Source organism: Nycticebus coucang, chromosome 9, assembly GCF_027406575.1.
Source record: "Nycticebus coucang isolate mNycCou1 chromosome 9, mNycCou1.pri, whole genome shotgun sequence".
Classification (NCBI taxonomy): domain Eukaryota; kingdom Metazoa; phylum Chordata; class Mammalia; order Primates; family Lorisidae; genus Nycticebus; species Nycticebus coucang.
In genome coordinates, this window is record NC_069788.1 from 48,857,951 (window position 1) to 48,869,226 (window position 11,276).

The following is an 11,276-nucleotide window of genomic DNA, read 5'->3' on the forward strand; positions in this document are numbered from 1 at the left end:
CTCAAGGCTAGTTCAATATACGTAAATCTATAAATGTAATTCAGCACATAAGCAAATTAAAAAACAAAGACCATACGATTCTCTCAATCGATGCAGAAAAAGCTTTTGATAACATCTAACATCCGTTCATGATCAGAACACTAAAGAAAATTGGTATAGAAGGGACATTTCTTAAACTGATAGAGACCATCTACAGCAAACCCACAGCCAATATCATACTGAATAGAGTTAAATTGGAATCATTTCCACTCAGATCTGGAACCAGACAAGGCTGCCCATTGTCTCCATTGCTCTTTAACATTGTAATGGAAGTTTTAGCCACCACAATTAGGGAAGAAAAGGCGATCAAGGGTATCCACATAGAGTCAGAAGAGATCAAACTTTCGCTCTTCGCAGATGATATGATTGTATATCTGGAAAATACTAGGGACTCTACTACAAAACTCTTTGAAGTGATTAAGGAATACAGCAGTGTCTCAGGTTACAGAATCAACATTCATAAATCGGTAGCCTTTATATATACCAACAATAGTCAAGTTGAAAAAACAATTAAGGACTCTATCCCATTCACAGTAGTGCCAAAAAGGATGAAATACTTGGGAGTTTATCTAACAAAGATCTATATAAAGAGAACTATGAAACTCTAAGAAAAGAGATAGCTGAGAATGTTAACAAATGGAAAAATATACCATGCTCATGGTTGGGAAGAATCAACATTGTTAAAATGTCCATACTACCCAAAGCAATATATAATTTCAACGCAATCCCCATTAAAGCTCCACTGTCATACTTTAAAGATCTTGAAAAAATAATACTTCATTTTATATGGAATCAGAAAAAACCTCAAATAGCCAAGACATTACTCAAAAATAAAAACAAAGCAGGAGGAATCACGCTACCAGACCTCAGACTATACTACAAATCGATAGTGATCAAAACAGCATGTTACTGGCACAAAAACAGAGAAGTAGATATCTGGAACAGAATAGAGAACCAAGAGATGAATCCAGCTAATTACGGTTATTTAATCTTTGACAAGCCAATTAAAAACATTCAATGGGGAAAAGATTCCCTATTTAACAAATGGTGCTGGGTGAACTGGCTGGCAATCTGTAGAAGACTGAAACTGGACCCACACCTGTCACCATTAACCAAGTCTATCTTGATAGACTCTCACTGGATTAAAGATTTAAACCTAAGACATGAAACTATAAAAATACTAGAAGAGAGTGCAGGGAAAACCCTTGAAGAAATCGGGTTGGGCGAATTTTTTATGAGAAGGACCCCCCGGGCAATTGAAGCTGCTTCAAAAATACACTATTGGGACTTGATCAAACTAAAAAGCTTCTGCACAGCCAAGAACACAGTAAGTAAAGCAAGCAAACAGCCCTCAGAATGGGAGAAGATATTTGCAGGTTATGTCTCCGACAAAGGTTTAATAACCAGAATCCACAGAGAATTCAAACGCATTAGCAAGAAAAGAACAAGGGATCCCATCGCAGGCTGGGCAAGGGATTTGAAGAGAAACTTCTCTGAAGAAGACAGGCGCACGGCCTTCAGACATATGAAAAAATGCTCATCATCAGAGAAATGCAAATCAAAACTACTTTGAGATATCATCTAACTCCAGTGAGACTAGCCTATATCACAAAATCCCAAGACCAGAGATGTTGGCGTGGATGTGGAGAAAAGGGAACACTTTTGCACTGCTGGTGGGAACGCAAATTAATACATTCCTTTTGGAAAGAGATATGGAGAACACTTAGAGATCTAAAAATAGATCTGCCATTCAATCCTGTAATCCCTCTACTGGGCATATACCCAGAAGACCAAAAATCACACCATAACAAAGATATTTGCATCAGAATATTTATTGCAGCCCTATTCATAATTGCTAAGTCATGGAAAAAGCCCAAGTGCCCATCAATCCACGAATGGATTAATAAATTGTGGTGTATGTACACCATGGAATATTATGCAGCTTTAAAAAAAGATGGAGACTTTACCTCTTTCATGTTTACATGGATGGAGCTGGAACATATTCTTCTTAGTAAAGTGTCTCAAGAATGGAAGAAAAAGTACCCAATGTACTCACCCTTATTATGAAACTAATGTAGGACCTTCACATGAAAGCTATAACCCAGTTACAACCTAAGAATAGGGAGAAGGGGGAAAGGGAGGGGAGGAAGGGGGGAGGGAGGTGGAGGGAGGGGAATTAATGGGATTACACCTGCGGTGCTTCTTACAAGGGTGTATGTGAATCCTAGTAAATGTGGAATGTAAAGGTCTTAGCAAAATAACTAAGAAAATGCTACAAAAGCTATGTTAACTAGTGTGATGAAAATGTGTCAAACGATCTATGAACCAAGTGTATGGTGCCCCATGATCATACTAATGTACATAGCTATGATTTAATAAAAATAAATAAATAAAATAAATAAAAATAAAATGAATGTCCACAAATCAATAGCCTTCATATATGCCTACAACAGTCAAGCTGAGAATGAAATCAAAAACATAATTGTTTTCACAGTAGCTTTAAATAAAATGAAATGCCTGAGAATATACCTAACAAGGGATGTAAAAGATCTCTAAAGAGAGAACTATGAAACTCTCAGAAAAGAAAAGCACAAGATGCTACCAAATGGAAGAACATACCATGCTCATTGTTGGGAAGAATCAACATTGTTAAGATATCCATACTGCCCAAAGCAATATAGAGATTTAACCCAATACCTATTAAAGCACCAGTGTCACACTTTGACAAACTTGAAAAAGTAGTCCTTCATTTCAAATGGAACCAGAAAAATCCCTGAATAGCTAATGCAACTCTAAGAAATAAATCTATAGGCAACACCTTACTGGAGCTCAGGTTATACTACAAGTATATATACAGTGGTCACAAAAGAAACATATTGGGATAAATATAGAGACAGACCTGTGGAACAAAACAGAGAACGTGGAGATGAAATCAACCTCATACCACCATTTGATGTTTGACAAAGCAAACTAAAACATACACTGAGGAGAAGAATCCCTATTTAATAAACGTGCTTAGATAACTGGTTAGGTACATGTAAAAGATTGAAAGTAGACCCACACCTCTCACCACTGATAAAAATTTACTCATGCTGGATAAAAGATTTAAATTAAAGGCATGAAGGGCCTGGAACAGTGGCTCATGCCTGTAATACTAGCACTCTGGGAGGTCAAGGTAGGTGGATTGCCTGAGCTCAAGAGTTTGAGACCAACCTGCGCAGCAGTGAGACCCTGTCTCTAAAAATAGCCAGGAATTTGGGCAGTGCCTTGGCTCAAAGGAGTAGGGCGCTAGCCCCATATGCCGGAGGTGGTGGGTTCAAACCCAGGGCCAGCCAGAAACTACAAAAAAAAAAAAAAATAGCCAGGCGTTGTGGCAGGCACCTGTAGTCCCAGGTACTTGGGAGACTGAGGCAAGAGAATTACTTTGAGCCCAAGAGTTTGAAGTCGCTGTGAGCTATGATGCCACAGCATTCTACCAAGGGTGACAAAGACTTTGTCTCAAAAAAAGAAAAATCTAAGGCATGAAATGGTAAAAACTCTGGAAGAAACTGTGGGAAAAATTCTTAACTATATTGGCCTGGGGAAAGATTTTATGAAGAAGACCCCTTTGACAATTAGAGCAAGAACAAAAATAAATAAATGGGACTCAATCGAGCTGAAAAGTTTCTGCATAGCTAAGGACAACAAACGGAGCAAGTAGACAACCTACAGAATGGGAGAAGCTATTCACATGTCAGAAAGCCGACAAAGGCCTAAGGGCTAATAACCCAATCTATGAAGAACTCAAGCAAAAGAACAAATGACCCCATTAATCATTGGGTAAGAGACATGAATAGAACCTTCTCCCAAGAAGACAGACCAACGGCCAACAAACACATGAAAAAATGCTCACTGTCCCTAATGCATCAGAGAAATGCAAATCAAAATCACATTGAGATATCACCTAATCCCAGGGGGAATGGTCCATATCACAAAGTCCCAAAGCTGCAGATGCTAGTGAGGGTGCAGAGAGAAGGGAATACACATACAGTGTTGGTGGGATTGCAAACTAATACAGCCTTTTTGGAAAGAAGTATGGCGAATCCTCAAAGAGCTAGAAGTAAACCTTCATTTGATCCTGCAATCTCATTACTAGGTATCTACCCCGAAGAAAAAATGATAATTTGCACTCAAATGTTTATAGTAGCTCAATTCACAATCACAAAAATATGGATATGGGCTCTCGCCGCCGTTTTGCTTGTGGGCTCCCGGCCGCTGTTTCCTCTCCACGGAGGCTCGAGGATAACAAACTAGAGGTAGTGAAGGGAACAGATCTTTTTCACAACAGATGTGTTCAACAATTCACTCAAGGTTTGGGGAAGTTTCGGTATTTGGTGGGACTGGAACCTTGGGCATGCCACTATTGGGTGAAAGGATGAAGATCGCAGGGCCTGAGAACAAGCCCCTTCCCATATCCCTCCGAAAGCGACGCACTTTCTCCCACCTCCAAAACCACCACAGTCCCGTCTCCCCCTCCTCCTCCTCTTCCCCCACCCAGGTCTGGCCTCCGGCGCGGGGTGAACCCGGTTGGGGTGACACTCGACGCCCACTAGGGGCTGAGGAGGCGCCAGTGCGCAGGCTCCCGGCACCGGATAAAAGCGGAGCTGGCGAGTCCAGCGCGGTCTGGATGGAGGAGCGAGAAACAGAAGAGGTCGGGGGAGAAGCAGCCTGATTAACGCAGCCACCGTCAGCGCCGCCTCCCTGCCACCCGGCAATGGGTAAAAAGCTGCCGTTGCCGTCGGTGCAGTTGCCATTGCTGCCTCCTATACTGCTCTTGGCCCCGGGGAAGGATTTCCCTGCCGGCGGGACAATTTACGGGGAGGGGAGCGGGAATTCCTTACGTGGCGGTGATTAAAGGAGGGAGGGACAGTGAGACATTTATCTCGAAGAAAAAAATGGGGAAGATCAAAGAATAAAACAATGGTTTCCCCCATTAAAATGAAATATATATATATATATGGATATGACATCGTTGCCCATCAACCCATTAATGGATTAATAACCTGTGGCATGGGGCAAGACATGATTGCAAGAGGGACTTTACCTAACAATTGTAATCAGTGTAACTGGCTTATTGTACCCTCAATGAATCCCCAACAATAAAAAAAAAAAAAAAAAAAACCTGTGGCATATATACAATGGAATATTATTCAACCATTAAAAAGATGAAAACTTTACATCCTTTGTGTTCTTCTGGATGGAGTTGAAGAACATTCTCTATAGGAAGATATTTTAAGAATGGAAAAGCAAGCATCCCATGTACTAATTTGAAACTAATAGATGAACAAATTCATTAGCCTGTATGAGAAAAAATACAATCCAATTCAGGAAGGGGGGATTGGTTAGCTCCCATCTATCAGGCACAATGTAGGGGTATGTGGCACACCCCCTTAGGGAGGGACTCAACTACCTGATTCTGAATATCTTTTGGTGCAGGGCTTGATTTGTGTGGATTCTTCAAGAGAGGTTGATTTTGGATTCTGTGCCCTGTAGTTCTTGCGCTTTACTCCTTGTTCATTTGTCTGTGGCTATAGACCACTTTAAGAGCTTCCAGGAGTGACAGTTCATTCCGATTCGTGAGCTCAGGAGTTTGAGACCAGCCTGAACTAATGTGAGACCCCATCTCTATTTAAAATATAGAAAAACTGGCTTGGCGCCCATAACACAGTGGTCACAGCACTGGCCACATACACCAAGGCTGGTGGATTCCAACCCAGCCCAGGCCAGCTAAACAATGACAACTGCAACAGAAAACAGCGGGGCATTGTGGTGGGTGCCTGTAAGAAGCTACTTGGGAGGCTGAAGCAAGAGAATTGCTTAAGCCCAAGAGTTTGAGGTTGCTGTGAGCTGTGACGCCACGGCATTCTACCCAGGGCAACATAGCGAGACTCTGTCTCAAAGAAAGAAAGAAAGAAAAACTAGCCAGGCATTATGGCAGGTACCTGTATTCCCAGCTACTCAGGAGGCTGAAGGCAAGGGGATTGCTTCAGCCCAAGAGTTTGAGGTTATTGTGAGCTAACCATGCCACCCTACCCAGGGCACAGAGTGAGACTCCGTCTCAAAAAAAAAAAAAAGAAAGAAAGAAAGAAAAGAAAAAGACTAAATCAAGAGGTTTATATGAAGAATAAAAACTATATGCGGAGTATTTTCTTTGTCCATTGTCAACATATTTGGTATGGTTACAGACGGTTACCCTTGTGAGGGTAAGCAAAAGAGAGGGACTTGTAAAATTAATAGATGATGCAGTTGTAGTCTAAAACTCACATTGGATGAAGTATCATTGTATAGTACATCAAGAAAATTTATGGCCAAGCACAGTGGCTCACGACTATAATCCTAGCACTCTGGGAGGCTGAGGTGAGTGGATTGCTTGAGTTCAGGACCAGCCTGAGCAAAAATGAGACCCGATATGTACTAAAAATAGAAAAACTAGCCAGGCTGGTGCTGCTCACCTATAGTCCTAGCCACTCGGGAGGCTGAGTCAAGAGGATTGCTTGAACCCCAGAGTTTGAAGTTACTATGAGCTACAATGAGGACACAGCACTCAGGGTGACAGAGTGGAGAATTTAGTCAAAAAAAAAAAAAAAAAAAGCGGCGCCTGTGGCTCAGTGAGTAGGGCGCCGGCCCCATATGCCGAGGGTGGCGGGTTCGGACCCAGCCCCGGCCAAACTGCAACAGAAAAATAGCCTGGCGATGTGGCGCGCGCCTGTAGTCCCAGCTGCTCAGGAGGCTGAGGCAAGAGAATTGCGTAAGCCCAAGACTTAGAGGTTGCTGTGAGCCGTGTGCGCCACGGCACTCTACCCGAGGGCGGTACAGTGAGACTCTGTCTCTACAAAAAAAAAAAGAAAGAAAGAAAGGAAAGAAAGTTTATGCACAAGAGCTTTAAAAATGGATAATATCACACAAATAATTATCAAAACTGTCAATTTTGTGAGAGCCAAGAAAGAAATTCCATCATCATCAATTGAAGCAATTTTCTAAAAATATTAATGCTGACTGTGATGACATCATTTACTTTTCAGAAGTAAGATGGCTAAGTCAAGGCCACATATTGAAAAGACTTTGATTTGTGACATGTTGTTTATGGTATCAAAAACCAAATTTGTGCCAGAACTTGACAATTAAAACTGGTTTACAGAATTAGCACTTTTAGGGGATTTAACCACTCATTTAAATGAGGTAAACATGTGTCTTCAAGATGAAAACCAACTTATCCAAATGAAACTGAAATTGTAGGCAAGCTCAAATTAAGGCAAACAATTTTATGCATTTCCACACATTGGTTAAACAAAGTCCTGTGATCAGCAAAAAATATGCAGCCTTGCTTTCCAATTTGATGTAAGAATTTGAAAATACACTTCAAGATTTCCAGGAAAATAATATTTTAGTGCATTTGCACCTCCATTGTCAGCCAACATAAACATGTCACCTGTTAATTTTCAAATGGAATGCATAGAGCTGCAATCTCACATTCAACTCAAAGAGAAATTTAATTGTGTTTCTTTATTGGAGTTTTATAGGTCCTGTCTTGGACAAATATTCCTTGCTTCACAAGCACGTCTTATTCGTGTCATCACTTTTTGGCAGCACCTATATTTGTGAGCAACCATTTTCAGGAATGAAGCACAGTAAGAGTAAAATTAGAACCAAAATATCTGATGAGCATCTTGAGAACTCACTGATACTGGTTCTATGGAACTAGATTCTCAAATGCAATATCAAGTATCCCACTAGTTTTATGGTGCCTACTTTCTGTTACTGTTATAATAAAAAATATATTTTTAAAACATTTTATTACTTAGACATGTACGTTTCTACATTAGTGATCCCAAACTTGGGCCCTTCTTGATGATTTTAAGACTCTGAATTGGGCTACTGCATAATTAGGGTTATTATGTGAGGACTTTTTTGCTGGGATGGTAGATATCATGAAAAGTATGCACAGATCTCTTTTTTTGCTCATCAGCTTTCATTAGTATTTGTGTATTTAATATGTGACCTAAGACAACTCTTTTATTTTGTTTTTCTTTAAATCACAAATGCATATATCATATATACATTAATGCATTTATGGAGTACAATGTGCTGATTTCATATAGAGTTAGAAACATTTACATCACACTGTCCTATTACAATTTTAGGAAGAAAGCACATCAATGAATAAAAAATAATGAGTATCTCAGAGGTTCGTGCTTCTCGTTTTTCCGGCCTCGCCACCTGGTCCCACCCGGCTGCCCGCACGCATTTGGCATCCTGCAGACGCCCGAGGGTGCTCGGGCTGGGAGACTGAGACCCCGGGATGCGCAGCGGCGTTCGCGGCGGCACCTGCAGAGATGGTTGGGACCAAGGCGCGTAAGAACGCGCAACCGAGCCCTGCGCGGACTGGGCTCGAGGAGGAATGCGCAGCTCAGCTCAGGAGACTGGGAGACAAACTGAATTTCCGGCAGAAACTTCTGAATCTGATAAACAAATTCTGCTCAGGAACCTGACTGCAACAAAAACTTGTGCATAAGGGGACTCCTTCGAAGGGGAAGTTTCCCACAATACGTGCAAGTGGTACAAATTTCATCAATTCGAAGAGGGGTCTCATTGTAATTGAGAGGAGTGAGAAGGAGCATTCACTCGCTTGTGGATGCCCTTGAGAAGTGAAGATGAAACACCTCAGAAGAATTTTTGTTGGGTTTTTCGTATGTCATTTTTGGGGATGTGAGAACATTGTGAAACTACTTGGTTTATTTGAAAACAATGCTTTATTTTAGTTACAGAATTATTCTGTTATTTTTGCTGAAGGTCATTGCCCAGCCTGGTATAAAAGGAGTTGAAAATAAGATTAATGGGCGGCGCCTGTGGCTCAAGTGGTAGGGCGCCGGTCCCATATGCCGGAAGTGGCGGGTTCAAACCTAGCCCAGCCAAAAACCTAAAAAAAAAAAAAAAAAAAGAAAATAAGATTAAGGCTGAAAGAAGCAGTTCAGTGTTGGGTTTTTTTTGTTTGTTTGCTTTTCAGTGTCAACTCCAGAGCACTGTATATTATTTGGTTTATATATATATTGTCTTTTAAAAGGACAAATTTCATTCTGAGAACACTGAATGTTATAAGGAATGTAGATTGCATAGGTCACTACATAATGTAAAATAAGTTAATTTGTTTGTTCTGATTGAAATTGTATTGCTTGTGTTCGGATGACTTTCATTAAATGTGTTCCGTGGGGTTAACTGGAAAGTGTGGAAAACTGGAAAATAACTTTGAAAAAATTGGGTTTTAGAAGAGGATTACTTGGTGCCAAAGTCTTGCACATTGAACATAAAATGAGAAAAGAGGATTTTGTATAACTAAGGAAAATGGAAAAAGTACAACTTGACTTTTCAACTGAAGCAGTTAAAAATTTTATTATGATTACTATTATTATTATTTTGTAGAGACAGAGTCACTTTATCGCCCTTGGTAGAGTGTCGTGGCATCAGAGCTCACAGCAACCTCCAACTCCTGGGCTTAGACAATTCTCTCGCCTCAGCCTCTCAAGTAGCTGGGACCACATGTGCCCGCCACAATGCCCGGCTATTTTTTTTGTTGCAGTTCAGCCAAGGCTGGGTTTGAACCCGTCACCCTCGGCATATGGGGCTGGTGCCCTACTCACTGAGCCACAGGCACCGCCTGCAGTTAAAATGTATTAAGGCCAGTACATGTTCTAAAGATGTTCCTAAAAATTAAAATACTAATCAGTGTGTATCCTATGAAAAGCGATCTTTTAAAAGAAATAAATATTTTCATAATTAGAATATACTTTGATTTAAAAAGGGACAGATATCTCTTATTCACAATGAAAATCCCATATAGTCATACACGAAAATAATGGCATGATAGAATTTCAGCAGAAGTAACTATTTATTTTATCTATTTATAATCAAAATATTTTTATTTCATTTGAAGGTGTGTGTTAAAGTTCTATTTTTGAGTTATGAGACAAGGATTTTATAACTACTTGAATTTTTACAATAAAAATAATATAGGGTATAGTTACTTTTGATGAAAAATTACCACACATTTGTTTTTCTCCGTATTACTTAAGGCTGTTTATTTAGTTGGAAAGATGTTTTTCCCGCTTTGAGGTAGATATTTTGCCATATGGGTATTTATGGTCTATAACTATTTAAAGACCATAGTGTATGTACACATATGAAAATTGGTATGCTGTTACTATAAAACTATTAAAAGTTATCACCATTAAAAAAAAATTAGTATGTGCTTTCCCTGGGGGAAAAAGATACAGAAAAATGGAGATACAATACAGGAGAGAGACAAAGTCAGAGCCTTGCTTCCCCAGCTGTCATCCACAGCCTTGCAGAATTGGCATCTCATGAAACTGGACAGAAAGGCTCCCAGGCCCCCTGGTCATCTTGAGTCAGTCTGCATTTTGGCAGGATCCTCAGTGGCTCTACAACATGGAAAAACACTGCCTAGCTTGGCACCTGTAGCACAGTGGTTATGGCACTGGCCACATACACCCAGACTGGTGGGTTCGAACCCAGCCCGGGCCAGCTAAACTATGACAACTGCAACAAAAAAAGCCCGCCATTGTGGCAGGTGCCTGTAGTCCCAGCTACTTGGGAGGCTGATGCAAGATAATTGTTTAAGCCCAAGAGTTTGAGGTTGCTGTGAGCTGTGAAGCCAAGGCACTCTACCAAGAGCAACGTAGTGAGTGAGACTCTGTCTCAAAAAAAAGAAAGAAAAAAATCTCTCTGTTACCCTGGAAAAAAATAAAAAGAAAGAAAGAAAAGAAAAGCACTGCCCCAGGTGGTAGTGGAGGGAGGTCCCAGGATGAGGGCTCTGCTCTGGATATAGATGCCTGCCTCCAGTCTAAATGAAGCACGTCAGAAGGGCCCAGGAGGGATATTTCCAAGAAGATAAAGTTAATAGAATACCCACATTTTCCAGCTTCTTAAAAGAGTCATACAAATAGAAGAAATATCAACAGTTAGGCTGGGTGTGGTGGCTTATGCACGTAATCCTGGCACTCTGGGAGGCTGAGATGGGAGGATCACTTGAGCTCAGGAGTTCAAGACCAGCCTAAGCAAGAGCGAGACCCCTTCTCTACTAAAAAATAGAAAAATTAGCTGGGCGTTGCTGCCATAAGCACCTGTGCTCTCAGATACTTGGGAAGCTGATGCATGAGGATTGCTTGAGCCCAAGAGTTTGAGTT

At 40.7% G+C, this 11,276-nt stretch overlaps 1 protein-coding gene across 1 annotated transcript; it reads left to right on the top strand.

Annotated features, from left to right (window-relative positions):
- Positions 1-8,138: 8,138 nt before the first annotated feature.
- Positions 8,139-8,788, top strand: LOC128594846 (phorbol-12-myristate-13-acetate-induced protein 1-like). The gene has a single exon (XM_053603697.1). The coding sequence runs from the start codon at positions 8,412-8,414 to the stop codon at positions 8,565-8,567; it is 156 nt and encodes a 51-aa protein (XP_053459672.1). The 5' UTR covers positions 8,139-8,411; the 3' UTR covers positions 8,568-8,788.
- The last annotated feature ends 2,488 nt before the right edge of the window (positions 8,789-11,276 follow it).